The sequence below is a fragment of the Somniosus microcephalus genome, chromosome 27, assembly GCF_052327205.1.
Source record: "Somniosus microcephalus isolate GS21.2 chromosome 27, FLI_Smic_1.0, whole genome shotgun sequence".
NCBI lineage: Eukaryota > Metazoa > Chordata > Chondrichthyes > Squaliformes > Somniosidae > Somniosus > Somniosus microcephalus.
This window is the reverse complement of record NC_141013.1, coordinates 22,022,296-22,039,317: the sequence shown is the minus strand read 5'-3', so window position 1 is coordinate 22,039,317 and position 17,022 is coordinate 22,022,296. Positions and strand designations below refer to the sequence as shown.

The 17,022-nt window shown below is 43.3% G+C and overlaps 1 protein-coding gene across 3 annotated transcripts in view; it reads right to left on the bottom strand.

Annotated features, from left to right (window-relative positions):
* atp8b4 (ATPase phospholipid transporting 8B4) overlaps positions 1 to 17,022 on the bottom strand; it is a 286,247-nt gene that overhangs the window by 97,093 nt on the left and 172,132 nt on the right. For all 3 annotated transcript variants that reach the window (XM_085968674.1, XM_085968673.1, XM_085968675.1), the window contains exons 5-9: positions 16,458 to 16,571; positions 14,465 to 14,563; positions 13,042 to 13,103; positions 3,153 to 3,225; positions 128 to 198 (exon numbers count right to left, since the gene is read on the bottom strand). In XM_085968674.1, the coding sequence (XP_085824800.1) occupies positions 128 to 198; positions 3,153 to 3,225; positions 13,042 to 13,103; positions 14,465 to 14,563; positions 16,458 to 16,571 (419 nt within the window). The remainder of the gene's footprint in view (positions 1 to 127; positions 199 to 3,152; positions 3,226 to 13,041; positions 13,104 to 14,464; positions 14,564 to 16,457; positions 16,572 to 17,022) is intronic.

Sequence of the window (17,022 nt, the reverse complement as noted above, 5' to 3'; positions counted from 1 at the left end):
ATAATATTTTATTGATTCCACGAGCCATTAAGTTACTTGCCATCTCCACTTAAAAAGGTTCAGCGCCCCATTTATTAGCAAGTTAACCTGATTGTGTAGGATTGCACAGAGCACCCTAGACGCTTACCCATCAAGCTCAGCTGTCTCGACATAACCAAGTCCATGAGGTTCGCTGCTTGACAGCAACAACAGATCAGCCTGAAAGCAAATGTGACAAGTCAAGGTAAAAGATAAAAGCAAATGAAATCAAATTTAATAAAAACACAGTCGATTAGCATTCTGAAACGGCAACACCGCTCTCCTACAAATATGATTCATCTATAAAAATGAAGAATGGATTCCTGGGACTGAGTGGCAAAAATGAATATAAAGTTGTAACATTTGCTGGAGGAGATCCCTGCCATTTGAAAGTATAATCTTAAGACTCCCTCGTGTTGCCTTGATTGATCCCTAGGATGAGAGGGTTGTCCTATGAGGAGAGATTGTGTAGATTGGGCCGATACTCTCGAGTTTAGAAGAATGAGAGGTGATCTCATTGAAACATACAAGATTCTGAGGGGGATTAACTGGGTAGATGCTGAGAGATTGTTTCCCCTGGCTGGAGAGTCGAGAACCAGGGGGCATAGTCTCAGGATAAGGGGTCGGCCATTTAAGACTGAGATGAGGAGGAATTTCTTCACTCAGAGGGTTGTGAATCTTTGGAATTCTTTGCCCCAAAGGGCTGTGGATGCTCAGTCGTTGAGTACATTCAAGGCTGAGATTGATAGATATTTGGACTCTAGGGGAATCAAGGGATATGGGGATAGGGCAGGAAAGTGGAGTTGAGGTCGATGATCAGCCATGATCTTATTGAATGGTGGAGCAGGCTCAAGGGGCCATACAGCCTACGCCTGCTCCTAATTCTTATGCTCTTATGAAACGTGAGGCACAAGCTGAGCAGTTTTAAAACATGGAAGGATTTCAAAGCTTGAACTCAAACTGACATCTATACCCATAGAGGCTGGGGTGGAGGCAGGGCCTGAATAGAGTGATCCAGTGAGTGTGAACTAGAGGCAAAGGCGAAACAATGTTTTAAACCAAGAATGAGTGAGAACGTTGAAATAGAAAAATGCAAAAAGGTAATTGGAAGAAAGTGTCTTTTTCCTATTCGATTTGCTGTTGATAAAGTATAGCAATCTTTAAGCTGGTTATTCCATTTACTTAAAGATCTAAGTGTGTTTTTTATCCAAATGTTTCTCCTTTCTTGATTTAATTAGCAGTACTGTTCTTTTATTGTAACAGAGTAGCATGGGGAGATTGAGATGTTTGGGATGACTGGGTTTGGTGGGAATGTAGTGAGGAGATGTTCGGAGTGGAGGGTATGGAGTTCTGGATTACAGTGGGTTGGTCTTGAGGCTTAAGAGAATGGAGGTGAAGGTCATAAAGTCAGGAGACCGACAAAAAAGGCTGAAGGCAAGAAACACCATCAGAAGCCAGAAATATGAGCTGGAAGAGGCTGAGCAGGACGCAATACTAAAATAAGTACTTTTTAAAATTTATTTTACTTTGCTAGACTGGTGTAGTATAGTATAAAATAAAAACAGAAAATGCTGGAAATACTCAGCAGGTCAGGCAGCATCTGTGGAGAGAGAAACAGAGTTAAAGTTTCACGTCGATGACCCTTCGTCAGAACTGGAAAAAGTTGGAGATGGAACAGGTTTTAAGCAAGTGTAGGGTCCGGGAAAGGGGGGAGGGGAGGAAAGAACAAAGGGGAAGGTCTGTGATAGGATGGAAGGCAGGAGAGATTAAGAGACGAAAGGGATGATGGTGCAAGGTGAAAGGAGATGGTAATGGGACAAGTTAAGAAACAAAAGATGACTCTAGATGAAGTGTAAATGGCACTGGCAGAATGTCAGTGTAGTACAGTGCTAGGTTATGGAGTTAGATGGACTACCATGGGATCAAGTCACATGGGATCGATAAGCCAGAGGTATGTAGAAGAAATACAGCTAAAAATAGAAACTGTATACGTCATAGATAAGTGTGAGAGAAAGCAAGTGATATATTTAGAAGTTGCATGCGAATGTCCTGTTGTGTTATGGTGAATTTGATGATCCACTGTTTTATAATGACAGGAACATTTTCTAATGTATCACTCTACTCTTCTACTAAAGTGGAGCTCTGTTTAAAGTGGCCTGTCCCTTTAAGGCCAGAAAGCCTAATTGCTGAATGGGCCATTCAAGAGTTCAGTAGTTGCTTGATCAGGAACTTGGAAAGTTAGAATGCGCTCATCAGTTCCAGGTAACAGCTGAGAAACGCCTTGCATTTTAAAGACTGTTTTCATCAGTGACAAAGCATGGCATCTGCATGCATGAATATACCATTTTTAATATACTATTAGCACATCGCCTTTATAAGGGGAGGGTCATTATACCATACAGAATAGAACGTTTAATTCCACCAATTAAGTGTAGGTGCATGTTGCTTTAAGGCTACAAGGATTAATTCAGCTGAAATAATTGGGTTAGCTTTAGACTGAATTTAATTAAACACTCTTTAAAATCACCAGCTCTTTTTGAAATAAACACAAGGCAGAGCTGAATCACAGTTTAATTCCTGTAAGGTCAGGGAATTTTGCAGACTGGAAGAACGAAGGGCTAATATATATATTTTAAAAAAATTATAATCAGGAGCACAACTTTCAATACAATTACAGAAAATGCTGGAAAAACTCAGCAGACCAGGCAACATCCGTGGAGAGAAATAGAGTCAACGTTTCAGGTCGAAACCCTTCGTCAGGACTGAAAAAACACAGGAAATGAAACAGATTAAAAGGCCAGTTTGGGGGCTCCCCCCCAAACTGGCCTTTTAATCAGTTTAATTTCCTGTGCTTTTTCAGTCCTGATGAAGGGTTTTGACCTGAAACATTGACTATTTCTCTCTCCACGGATGTTGCCTGGCCTGTTGAGTTTTTCCAGCATTTTTTGTTGTTATTTTGGATTTCCAGCATCCACAGTATTTTGCTATCGTTTCAATACAATTAGCTGTTCAAGGAGAAGGCACACTGCCACCTTCTCAGTGTAAGTAGGGACGGGCAATAAATGCGGCCTTGCCAGCATCGCCCACATCCAGAGAACAAATTTAAAATAATTAGGTTCTCGACAAGTACTTACGGCCACAAACTGATTGTTTTCCAATTTGATTACGTCTCCGACTCGAACATTCATCCATTTCTCATTCTGTAGCCTTGGGCAAAAATAAGCATAAAATGTTTTTGTTTTTTCTCCCCCCTCACTCATCGCCTTGCTTCTATAGAATACACACTCTTTAGAGAAACCGTGATTATTAGGTGGCCTTTCTTGCTTTCAATCCTAATGCAGATGATGCAGTTCTTATAAAAGAAAAACAAACTGGACCATTTAAGATGCAAACAATTCAGTCACGTGGATAAATATTTGCCATCTACTTTCCATTGCAGCGGCATGCAATACTGACTCAAGGACCAAGCAGGCACAACAAGAATGTATCTGAAAAGCAAAAACCACTGCAAAAAAGTTAAGACTCCTTTAATTACTTTCCTTTCCTATTGGATTTCAAAGTAGTCATCATGCTATAGTTTAATAGGGTAGAGAATAACCAGAGTGCAAAGAGAAGGGAACAACCATTTTCTAATGGCTGTAGTTGGTAGCAACATTTCAGATAATTGGAGTAAATTATGAAGTTGTATTGTTTAAGGATGATTGATGAACAAATGACAGAGGTACTGTGTAATCCCTCTACAGCAGTGATTTTGAACCTGTTTGCAGGAGTGACTGCAAATATTAACACATTGCTGGGATCTCCTGTCCAAACGTCCAAAACACAGCGTCAGTTACCCAAAGGAAAATAATATTACAGAAAATACTTTTTATTTGTATGGAGCCACAGAAATACCACGCTAACAAGTCATAAAATGCAGTGCACAGAATTCGAGGGCCCGCACTCTGGGTATGGCCAGGTTCAGAAGGGCAGAAACCTGATAACCCCGGAGACTCCCTGGCATCACCTCTGCAACCACACAGGGTCCATGAAGCCACTTTGTAAACCCACACACGATAAGCTCTTACATACCTTGGCCTCTGCTAAAACACTAACTCGCTTTGAACAGAGAGCTTTCTAAATTATTCTCTTCAAGCCAAATCAGACAGCGCTGAAGATACACAGCAGCTCCACCAGCTGTTGACCCTACTCTTCAGAGGCCGGTGAGCGGGCGGTGCATTGCCAGCCTTTTCTGGTTCTATTTCAGATTTCGAGCATTTGCAGCTCTTTGCGGCCCCTTTACACCACATTTCTTGCTTGATTTGAAAGGACTGTTATAAAGGGGAGCCTGCTGCATTGCCCATCATTAGAATTAACACAGGCAAGGATGTTAGCAAGGCCAGTTTATGATCGCAGCTTGTGGCATTTGCATGGAGCCTGCTGTCAAGTTAAAACTCAGCAAAGAACAGGGGCGGGAGCAAAATAACCCTGTCTGCTGTTCTGTAATCATGGAAGTATTCACTGCACTTGGCATCAACGTTCCTGCTAAGCTGCGCGGCCGTGCGGCGGTCTGGAGGACCCGCACAGGCCGCTCACCGGCTTTTCAATGGATATAACCACGCATGCATGAAAATTTGAATAGGCCGCGCATCCAGTTAAAGGGACCGCGCACCAAAAAAAAATTAGAGGGAACATTGCTTGGCAGTATACAACTGTGTCCTGCACACACTCCACACACCTATGCATAAAATGTATTCTCCTGATTTTCTGGTCATTAAAGTGAGAAAGTTGGGTGCTGGCAACAAGCCCATGTGTATATCCTCCTATACTGCCTTACTTTCTGAAGAAAACCACTTACTGTACTAGTCACATTTTAAAATGTTTTTTTGTGTAAATATCGAGGTGCGCTTTAGTGCTGGGAAATGAAATACTTGCCACTTCAGACACCCAGGGGGTGATTTTGGCAATGGGGCCGTGTTGGAGGCGGGACTGCTGCTCGTCAGGTTTCCGTCCCGCCTCCAACGACGTCCGGCCAACCCAGGCTATTTTCCCTTGATTGACCTTGTTAAGCCCACCCAGCGGGCTTAGCAGGCCAATTAAGGGAAAGTTGGTCACAGAGAACGTCAGCATACGACGTTTCATCTGTCAAACATTTTTGACAGACGAATTGTCATCATTTGACAGCTTTGAGAAGCTGTCAAACACTGACAATCTCTGATCTTTGGTGAGTCCTGAGCAGAAAGCAGATGGCTGTTGCATCGGAGAATGCAGAAGCCATTCTGTCATCTCTGCTGTGGAGATGCCGGAGCCTCCGGATCCCCAACGATTGAAGCCTGCAGCTAGAAACAAAGGTAAGGAAACTTTTTCTAAGACTTTTCACACCTCACATACTTACCTCTCCACACTTGCACCCATCACTCAACCTCCACAGCGCACTTTTCAAACCCTCTGACTCCCACAGACCCACTGCTCGCCTCGCTGACCTTGGCAGGGTTTCCCGACGTCGGGAAGCCCACACTTGTGTTGGAAAAATGGGGATAATCCTCTCAACAACAGGCAGTGAAGTGGCTGTAATCCCCTTCCCGCCTCGAGGAGACAGATCCCAGCGCGAGTCGGGGACCCGCCTCCTGGGAAGATGGCACGGTGGGTTGGGGGCGGGTTCGGTACCTGCTCCCAGTTTCTGCCATTTTCCCGGCAGTCCTGCCTCCCCAGGGCTGGCAAAATTGCCCCCCCAATGTCAGCATCAAGCCAGGCCGGGTAAAACTCCTGTCACACACCCCAGGCCCCAACATCGCCCCCCCCCCGAAAAAAGGGATATTTGTTCTATTTCCAACACAATCTATCCTATATCCACTCTGAGTGGGATTGCCACATTAGTGCAACCGTGTCCAGTAGGAAATGGATTGAGATGTCCAAACATATTTCACATTTCCTTACAATCAGCAGACAGACAAGATACTTCATCCCAACAACGTGGGCTGGATTTGAACGTAGATTCCAGAGATGAAAGGCTGGTGCTCTAACCACCGTGCCACCCAATCCCCTTAATCTGGACTTCCTACACAAGCCAGGATTTGAGGGGAAATTTCTTCACCCAGAGGGTTGTGGGGGTCTGGAACTCACTGTCTGAAAGGGTGGTAGAGGCAGAAACCCTAACCACATTTAAAAAGTACTTTGATGTGCACTTGGGATGCTGTAACCTGCAGGGCTATGGACCTAGAGCTGGGAAGCGGGATTAGGCTGGATAGCTCTTTGTTGGCCGGCGCAGACACAATGGGCCAAAATGGTCTCCTTCCATGCTGTAACTTTCTACGATTCTATGAGACCAGTTGCTCCCAGACATGGATGGATTAGTAAGCCTTCCTCTTGGCATTGCGCATGACTGGGAGAATAAAAAGAGGCCACGCAGAGCAGGACAATCTGCTAGATGAGGGAGGAGGAGGTCGGAGAAGGGCTCTCAGCAGAAGGCCATATCCGCCCAGGGTGTTCAGGGAGCAATTCTCCTACCTGAACTTCAGCGACGACCAACGTTTGAGATGTCTGTGGTTCAGTAAGGAGGTCGCCACTGAAATCTGCCAACTGTTGCAGCCACAACTCCAACCTCAGAGCAGGGCAAGAACCACATTACCAGTGGCTGTGAAGGTAACTGTGGCGATTAACTTTTATGCGCCTACCTCCTTCCAGGCTACTGCTGGAGATATTGAGCCGTATTTTCCGATCGGTGGCTTCCCGCGTGAAAAAATCTACGCACTTACCTGAGGGCTCCCGAGGTGCGTATAGTCCCGATGCTGGGCCTCTCCAACTCCAAGTGCGCAGGGCCCACGTATCCCAGAGGTGCAGGCGGTTCGCAAGCATCCCTGGGATCACGTGGGCCATGGGGAGCCAATCAAAGAAGGGAATCGCCCTTCATACACTTGACAGATAGACCTGTCAAATATATGAATGGAGATCGCCCCAAAAACACTTAAAAACATTAAATACATTTTTTTTTTAAAATCACATTTTAAAAATTAATTGAAATTACAATAAATTAAATATTTTAAACAAAAATTTAATTTTTTGAAAAAAAATTAGTTTTTTACAGGGCTAAAAATAAACTTAACTTTTTAAAAGTATTTTTAAATGATAAATGAGTGAATTTTTTTTTAAAAACTTTTTTCAAATCTTATGCTGGTAAAAGCGAGCCTTACGTAAGAATTCTAAAGGTTCTCTGCGGGCGGAGGGTCTCCAGAAAGCGGAACTCTCTGCCCGTGGAGGCCCTTCTTGACAGATTGGAAATGCCGGTTTTCAGCGCATGCGCTGTGCATGACTGAAACCGGCATTTCCGATGTCCCTACGGGTGTGTACACAGCTCGTACACACCCGTAGGGATCGGAATATCCGGCCCAATAGCAACATCTCGCAGTGTGCAGTGCACTGCTGCATAAGGGAGGTCACGGAGACTCTCTATGCAAAGAGAGACAGCTTCATCTCATGAAACTGAGCTGGGGCACCAGACTTGCTGTTTAAAAATCACTGCACATGCACACAAGCACATTTGCATTTTTGTTATCCCCAACAGTCAATTAACACGCTGCAAATTAGATGCAACCATCTGGCAGAAAAACATTTTCAAACGTTCCACCAATGAAGAGATGATGACAAAAGCAAATAGTTTGAAATCTGTTGTGGAATCAAATATTGGCATCCTAATTAACAGATTCATAAACAAGTTTTTATCGGCTGGGGATTATTTCTGAAAAACAGTTTAATGCAGTGGGGTCTCAATGACAGCCTCTGGCTCAACCGCGTATATAGAGTCGGGAGGTGGGTGTCAGGTGTCAGGGTCTGAGGTAAATCTAGGTTTAGTAGAGAGGGACATAATCCAGGTCAAAAAATGTTGTTGTTCGGTATATGTCCCTCTCTCTCATTCCTCCCAGTGGCACTGCACTTCCCCATATGTGGATCACAAAGCCACATTATCTACAACTAAACAAGTACTCAAGATATGACCTGTTCCCATTTGCAACACTTAGAGGTTTAATTCCCTCAGTACAATATTTTTAGTGCACTTGTTCACAGTGCTGTTTAAACTGGTTTGGAATAAATGGATTGGCTGTGTTAAAATAACGCCAGCTGGAATGTGTGCTAAAAATAGTGCACAAAGGCACCTGAATTCATTAGTGCCATATTAAGTCTCCAAAAAGAAAGTTTCTTTCTGCGTGGAGATAGCTTGGTCAATTAGAGACTAAGGGGGTAATTGTAACCCCCAAAATCGGGTGGGTTTGGGGTCGATTGAGATGTTAAAATGTTTAAATCTCAAACCCGACCCCAACCCACCCACTTCCGGGTTTAGTGGAGGCAGGACAGGCAGCGGGCAGCCAACCCGCTCCCAGGAGACGGGTTGGCCACTGAAATATTAGAATGAGGCTGGGAGCCTCACATTGAACCTGCTTTACAGGTTTAACCCTGGCTGGCCGGGTTTCCCAGGCCTCGGGAAACCCAGCAGCTGAAGGGAGGCGAGGACAGCTTCAGGGAAAAGGTAAGTGCCTTCACAGCACTGCTTGTGGGCCAGGAGGAGCAGGAGTGCTTCAACCCCGGCCCCCCCCAAACGTACCTTCTTCCCCGGGGTCAGACATCGCCCCCCCCCCACCCCCCCACCCAGGATCAGTGATTGGGAATCGACCCACCCTCCCCGCCACGCTCCAACTAGCAGCTTCAGGCTCCTTACCTGCGACTGCGGCCTGCTCCGCGCCCGACTGGGAGCCAAGCCCATCAATCAGGCTGACTTCCAGGCGGGGTTCCTGAAAGAAGTCGCATGCATGCGAGGAACCGACCGAAACTCCACCCTCCGCCACCCTGCCCCCACCTCACCGCCTACCAAACCCACCCCTATCAAAATCGGGGCCAAAGTTTGTCCTACCCTCATGGCAGCTACTCACATTTGTGACAAATATATCTATTTTTAGTCTTGATTCCAATCTCCTTCCATCATTTTTTTGGCAGTTATCAATTTGTTGAATTTGCTGAATTGGTTCGTGTGGTGACTGGGTATTTGCCCCGCCACAACCAAAATGCGGCAAAATTTGCATTTTAGATTCCAATGGTTTTCTAACGTAGCTAATCTGTAAACCTACTGCTGGCAGGATGGTTCAGGGCAGTGCTGCATGACACTCGAAGTAGGAAATACACCAGGTCAGTCAGCGTCTGAAAGAAGACAGGCAAATAATTCAGGTGGGATCCTTCATCAGAACTCACCGATGAGGGATTTTACCAAAATGTTAACCCGACTTTCTCCGAGATACTGACTGAGGGGTCGTGTATTTCGAACATTTTCCGAACAAATTAAGCGGCAGCTACAGGAATCGCCCATCAATAAATAATTCACTCCACACGTGACAAGCAGACATTTGGCCGTTCTGGCCAGAAAATGGCCGTGATGTCCAAATGGAATGTGACTGGTCAGTCAGTGCAAAATAATTCGATTTTAACTCAGAGAATTTTTATTTTTAGAAAATTAGATTTACAGAGACTGGTTTGAAACAGTATTTAGTTATTGAAACGCAATAGAAAACGAGAAATACTCTTGTGTGTAGGACCCATCCCAGGAGCTAATGAAAAATGGAAAGCTTGCCATCAGCTCTCATTACAGTTTCGCCCCTTATCATTACAAAACAAAGAGCACCAAACAAGTGAGCTGGCTCGTTAAACCAGATCGAAAGAATGCATGCAACAAGTCCTTTACCTGGCCGAGCGGTCTGGCCATATTCTCCAGAATATCTTTCCCAGTTTTGCTCTTTCAGAACACAGCAAAACCTGGACGCTACAGGTCTGAAATATGAACCAGCGCTCCTAACTGATGTGGACCAATTGCAGATGGCCTCAGTCAGGATATCATCCCAGCGGATGCCCTCTATGACGTTAGGTTTCGACTTTCTGCTTCACAAAAGATTACTTTCCCCTCACCTGTATACTTGCACACTTGATCATTTCAATTGACTCCCAGCATCCACAATCTTTTGGGACAGAGCATTCCAGATTTCCACTACCCTTTGTGTGAAAAGGTCCCGATTTCCCTCCTGACCCCTAATTTTAAGATTGGACCCCGTTGTCCTGGATTTGCCCACCAGAAGAAATTATTGCTCTGTATCTCCCCTGTTGAATCCTTTATCATATTAAAGACCTCGATTAGATCATTCCTCAACATTCTGAACTCCTTTCCAGAAATAATGGAGATCCTTGTAGACCCATTGAATATTAAATTTGATGCATTTAAGGGGAATCTAGAAAAGTACATGAGGGAGAAAGGAATAGAAGGTTATGCTGATGGAGTTGGATGAAGAGGGGTGGGAGGAGGCTCGTGTGGACCATAAACACTGGCATGGACCAGTTGGGCCGAATGGCCTTTTTCTCTGCTGTGCATTCTATGTAACAGCTAGAAATACTCAAGCTTGGATTACAACTTAGGCTCTTAACCTTTTTCCACAGGCTACATGTTCCCCCACTGAATCCCTGAAAATCCATCAAGTGAGGGGTGACTCCGTGTTGTACAGTCAATCAATCTAAATAGATATGGTGCCCCTGACTTTATAGAACTTCAGGGACTTGATAAAAAGTGCAGCTATTCACAATATATATCAATGATCTAGACGAGGGAACTAGATGTAATATCTCCAAGTTTGCAGACGACACAAAGCTGGGTGGGCATGTGTGCTGTGAGGAGGATGCCAAGAAACTCCAGTATGATTTGAACAGGTTGGGTGATTAGGCAGAAGCATGGCAGATGCAGTATAATGTGGATAAATGCAAGGTTATCCACTTTGGTGGCAAAAACAGGAAGGCAGATTATTATCTGAACGGCAATAGATTGGGAGAAGGGGAAGTGCAACGAGACCTGGGTGTCCTTGTGCACCAGTCGCTGAAGGTAAGCATGCAGGTGCAGCAGGCGGTTAAGAAGGCAAACGGTATGTTGGCCTTCGTAGCGAGAGGGTTAGAGTACAGGAACAAGGATGTCTTGCTGCAGTTGTACAGGACCTTGGTGAGACCACACCTTGAGTATTGTGTGCAGTTTTGGTCACCTTATCTGAGGCAGGATGTTCTTGCCATGGAGGGAGTGCAGCGAAGATTCACCAGACTGATACCTGGGATGGCAGGAATGACGTATGAGGAGAGATTGGGTCGATTGGGCTTATACTCGCTGGAGTTTAGAAGAATGAGAGGTGATCTCATTGAAAATTATAAAATTCTAACAGGACTAGACAGATTAGATGCAGGAAGGATGTTCCCGATGGCTGGGGAGTCCAGAACCAGGGGTCACAGTCTAAAGATAAGGGGTAAGCCATTTAGGACAGAGATGAGGAGGAATTTCTTCACCCAGAGAGTGGTGAACCTGTGGAATTCTCTACCACAGAAGGCAGTGGAGGCCAATTCATTAAATATATTCAAGAAGGAGTTAGGTATATTTCTTAAGGCTAAAGGGATCAAGGGCTATGGGGAGAAGGCAGGGACAGGATACTGAAATAACAACAGAAAATGCTGGAAAAACTCAGCAGGTCAGGCAACATCCGTGGAGAGAATTTTGAATTGACGTTTTGGGTCGAACCCTTCTTCAACAGGGTACTGAATTTGGATGATCAGCCATGATCTCATGGAATGGCGGAGCAGGCTCGAGGGGCCGAATGGCCTACTCCTGCTCCTATCTTCTATGTTTCTATGACAAGCACGATGGGCTGAACAGCCACCTTCTGGGCTGTAAATTCTATGATTCCATGATTGGAGTATTTTCCCCAACAATTACCTTGCCTCCTTTAATCATAAACCAAGAATACTTATGTTAAAATTACTTGGGGGAAAAAAGAATGAAACTGCAATGAGACATAAATAGAAAACAGAAAGTAAACAGTCGCCAGCGCAGCGAGAGTGTAAAAGGGAAGTAACTTGGTACATGTTTATCTAATACAACAGACACTTGAGAAACAAACAAAACTTGGCCCGGAAGTGTGTCTACATGACCATTAAACAAATTCCACTCGTGTGGAGCAGCTGTCAAACACGGGCTGTCCTTTATTGCGTCACCCTTGTATGACTTGTTCATAGCTTCTGCCAGATATGGATGGTTTCTTGGGCTCCACTGAGGAGCCTTGTAAATAATTATCTAAAAACTGCACTTTGGTGGAAAAAAGTGCATTAAGAGGCCAAAGATGGAGGAATGCAAGAGGAAGGGACCCATCAGTGACATTACTTGGTCAGTGAGTGAATTAGATTACATTTTCTTTTGCTTGTAAATGAAAGGGCAGTACTTTCCCAATGTCTATGTGGAAACAATATGGTGACGTATCTGCTGGTTATATACTGTCCAGTTTTCTTCTCAATGGAGAACTGCCATTTCCAGGCTCATTCCCACTCGACTCGCTCCATTAATGTTAGTTATAGAGAAGCATCATGCACATCAGGGACAAGCTCCATTCAATTCAAAAGGGGCTGGAACTTGGGCACAGCTTGGGACATGACCCAAAATAAGCCAATACTGGAAAACTGCACAAGCCGCTGGCTAATGTGATATACATAGCAGGTAGAGTGTCTAATCACTTGGCATCGGGTGCCAGTTCTCTGCAATAAATGTACTTATGGGTCACGATATGCCAACATTGTCTTTTACGTCCTTTAAATGACAGGATAGGAGAGAGCATTTGATCATATACAGCTTTATCAAATATATCCTTATAACATGTAATTATGTTCTTAACCATAAGGCCATTCAAAGGTTAATCAGTGTGGCGCTTACTATTGTTTGATGGGAAGGAACAGCATCTTCCAGCTTGCATAAGGTTTCTTATTGTTGCATTCACATTCTTCAAACAAAATTATTAAATGTCACAATAGCCAAATGGAAAGACTAAATCTTAAGCAAGCAAGTTAATTTTACATTCCCATTTAAAAAAAATGTGTATATAATACCTGCTTTGGAAAGCTCAAAATAGCAACCTATCATAGAAACTGCAGTACAGGAGGAGGCCATTAAGTCAATAGTCACCTTTGCAGGTTGAAGATTTACATTGTACTTACTTGCCATCAATGAGCACCTGAGACTGTCGGTTGTTGACCTGATTATCACTCTTATAGCGAAACTAAAAAGTAAAGAAGAAGAATTGTATCTGTCCACTGACAGCTTTTATGCGACAAAGTTTTTTGTTTGATAAGAACAGGGATTTCATTTTTCAAAAATGTCCCATTATTTAATTTTTAATACAAGACCTTTGTTGAATTAATTGAGGCCAGTTATCTTCTTGCAGCAGTCCAATCGCCTCACTTTCTGCAGGTGAGTGCAGTCAACTCATTAGCCCACAGATTTATTGAATTCCATTCCACAACTTGCTCGAGAGAGAGAGAGAGAGAGAGAGAGATTTGAACTCTCAACCTCTCGGTTGCTAGTCCAATACTGTACTGTACTGTCTGTACAGCCAGTGGCAGTGGAGACTCACTGGGGTCAATTTTCACAGCCTTTGTCTGGGGTTAATTGGGCAGTAGCGACCTCAACATGGGGTCAGTAGCCTTACTGTCCCGACAACACCGGTGATGTGGCCAGCTCCAATTTCAAAGCGGCCTACCACCGGTGGTCTAAAGTGCCCGCCTGTTTCAAGCAATCGGCCCATTTAATATGGAACTCAGGCTCCTATGGCGTAAATAGGACTGGTCGGAGCCTGCGTGGGCAATGGAACTGAGGAGGCCACCAAAGGTTTGTGTTTCAGTCACAATCTGGAGAGCTGCATTGGAATGCCTGTTTGGGGCCCGTAGCTCATCGGCCAATGAGGCTGGGGCCTCAAAATCACAGCAGCCTCTTGGCAATCGACCCCACTGTTGGCTCTCCCAGAACCCAGGCTGGAACACAAATGGGCCCAAACACATGGGCTCTTTGGCCTATGAAAAACATTTCCTGGCTCTTGAGCTCTGAAAGACGGCCACCTCCGTTTCATATCATCCATATTGCTCGAAGAACTGCACATCAATGGAATGGAAAACTGTAACATGCCTTAACCTTGCCAAAAACACTATACAGCATGTGTTTGTGTATTATATATATTAATTGGTTCTTCCTCATATACATTGGGCAAGGCTACAAGGCCATCTCCATTTGTATATCAAGATCAACTGAAGCGTAGCATTTATTGTAAAGTTATAAGATGATGGAGCACTTAATTTAACATCTTACTTGAGGAATGAAGTGATCCCGCTGTCTTGACTGAGTAACACGAACGAAAGGAGCACCAAAAACTGAAGAGTGTACTATAGCTTGCATCAACAAACCACCTTATACCCACTGATTAACTCAGAGCAGAAGTGAAGTAAACAAACTGGTGCTAGTGTCAACGGCGAAAAGCTCACCTCGGAGGGGGTTTCTGGGGCACCTCCAAACTCCGGCGGTCTCTAGCAGCAAATATAAACTAGTGTAACGGTACCTCACACAACCCAAAATTCATTTAGTACTTACAAAGTCATCTGTAGCATCTTTAACCGCAGTGATAGTTAACACCAACACTAAAGGCACTATCGTGGTAAACCAGGACAGGGAGGAGATATGAGGGATAAGCTGGAAAAAATAATTTCAAGATTTACTCAATGAGAATTTTGTTAAATAATTCACAAGTGAACACTTAAGAAATTTAGCTCAATTTACTCCTGATGATTTAGTCATTTCTTCCATAAAAAATAAATGATCCAGTGATTTGAATTAAACAACGTAAATAACAGTTCCGATTTTTTAAGTATTAAAAAGCATTGAATTATCCAGTAATCTGAACTAAGTGACTGAATTAACAGGAGTAGAGTGTACATATTTTTACAATACATATCTTGATGAGCAGTACATTTTCACTACTAGTGAACATTGGCCCGCAAGTTCATCATTATCCTGAAAATAAAATGCTAATCAAGTAGCTGATGCTAAATAGGCTGGTGTGGAGCATAAACACCGGCATAGACCAGTTGAGCTGAATGGTCTGTTTCTGTGCTGCACATTCTCTGGAAATACAGACTTCAGATAATTCAAAGCTTTTTGTGCTCAAATAAATCAAATCGTTAAATCATTTGAAGTGGTTTCAAACCAACAGGATTAGGCTGTAATTTTAGTGCACAAAAAGTGACCACAATCAAATAACAGAAGGGAAACTTGAACTTGAAATAAAAACTGAACTTAGAAAAAAATTACAGCTTGTAAACTTTTAAACTCTATGAACGAATAGAAATGATATTTATGTCCAAACCTTTCACTTTTCAATTGTGAATCGAAAGTTGCAAAAATGTATCCACTTTTGTTCTTTTGACTTACTGTATATATATATATATATATATATATACACTGTATATATATTCCTATTTTGTCTTCAACATTGCTTTAAAATTGATGCCATGTTTAATCTTGGGAAAAAATACCAAATTTACATCTTAAACATTGAATAGAGCAAGGCCTACTCAAACCAATTCTGAGTGTGCGTGGAGGCTTCACTCCTGAAAATCAGCCACCTAAAATTGTCGTTAGAACCCCCCAACCTTGCCTGGTTTCTGCACCCCAACTCCCTTTGTTGGTGAAACAGGGACAGCTGGAAAAAAACTGGGGAAAATTGGTAATGTAGGGACTGAAGATGGTGCATTCCCTGTTTTTTTTTTTAAAATCCAGTTTAATTACTTTTTGTTTTGATAATTTACATTCCCATATACTTTACAGAACATAAAAACATAAGAAATAGGAGCAGGAGTAGGCCATTTGGCCCCTCGAGCCTGCTCCGCCATTCAATAAGATCATGGCTGATCTGATCTTGGCCTCAACTCCACTCTCCTGCCCGTTCCCCATAGCCCTCGACAGCCCTGTCTATCTCCGCCTTGAATATATTCAATGACTCAGACTCCACAGTTCTCTGGGGTAGAGAATTCCAAAGATTCACGACCCTCAGAGAAGAAATTCCTCCTCATCTCCGTCTTAAATGGATGACCCCTTATTCTGAAACTATGCCCCCTCGTTCTAGGTTCCCCCATGAGGGGAAACATTACTAAACTTCAGTGCAAACTGACCAGCAGTGGAGAGAGAACTGCTCACATGTCAACTGCCCACTGAAGGCTGAGCACATATAAAGAGACAAAGGTCTGGTTCGATGATAATTAATCACCTCAAATGCTGAGCCACTCATTTCACAAGGGGCGGGGGGGGGGGGCTTGCTAATTTTCTAATCCCAAAAAGTAAAACATAATTATTTGTCAAGTTCAATTTAACACACTATAAACTGTAGGAATCACATGCTAGAACTTGTTCCATTAAATGAAATCATTTTACTTCTGATATTTAATAAAAGTCTTATTGAATATTTCACCCCCATCCCTCTGTCAAAGTAATGTCAGGTAAGCTCCAGGTTGTATGAAACTACAGTCGTGATGCCAATCACAAATGTGTTCCACTCCTGTTTGTTTGTACTTTATTTTAAAACACATACCTGCAAGAGCAACAGGAACAAAAAGTATGCGTTGGCAACCCGTTGGAACTGCTCAAACAAGTTAATAGGCAGAAATGTGATAACATTGTATTTGGAGGTTTTGATGCGGTTACTCTGAAAGAACATAAAAGTGCAATTATTCCACAATATTCAAACATAATTAACTACTCCTACTGAATTTTCTGATTAATATTAAATTGCAAACGAATAGCAAGTTAATGCTGATGAGCATGTTTTATTCACACACTGTTCGACCACAGGCCATCTACAACAATATTAAACATGTAAATGGTTGGCATGCACTGGTTCAGCTCTTAATGCCAAGTTTAATAACTCTTCTCATGATGCTTCTAATATCCATCTTGCTTCAGACTTTGTTGCATCGACAGCTTTCAATGTCTCTGGGGATATCTTAATATTACAAAGATCAACTGCAATACTGAAGGGAGCGGCTTTTCCACCCATCATAGCACCATTTATCACTCAAGTCCCGAAGGACCATTCCTTGGCCGATCCTATTCCTTATCTACTGCTGCTGCTTGGTGACATCATCCCAAGACATAGG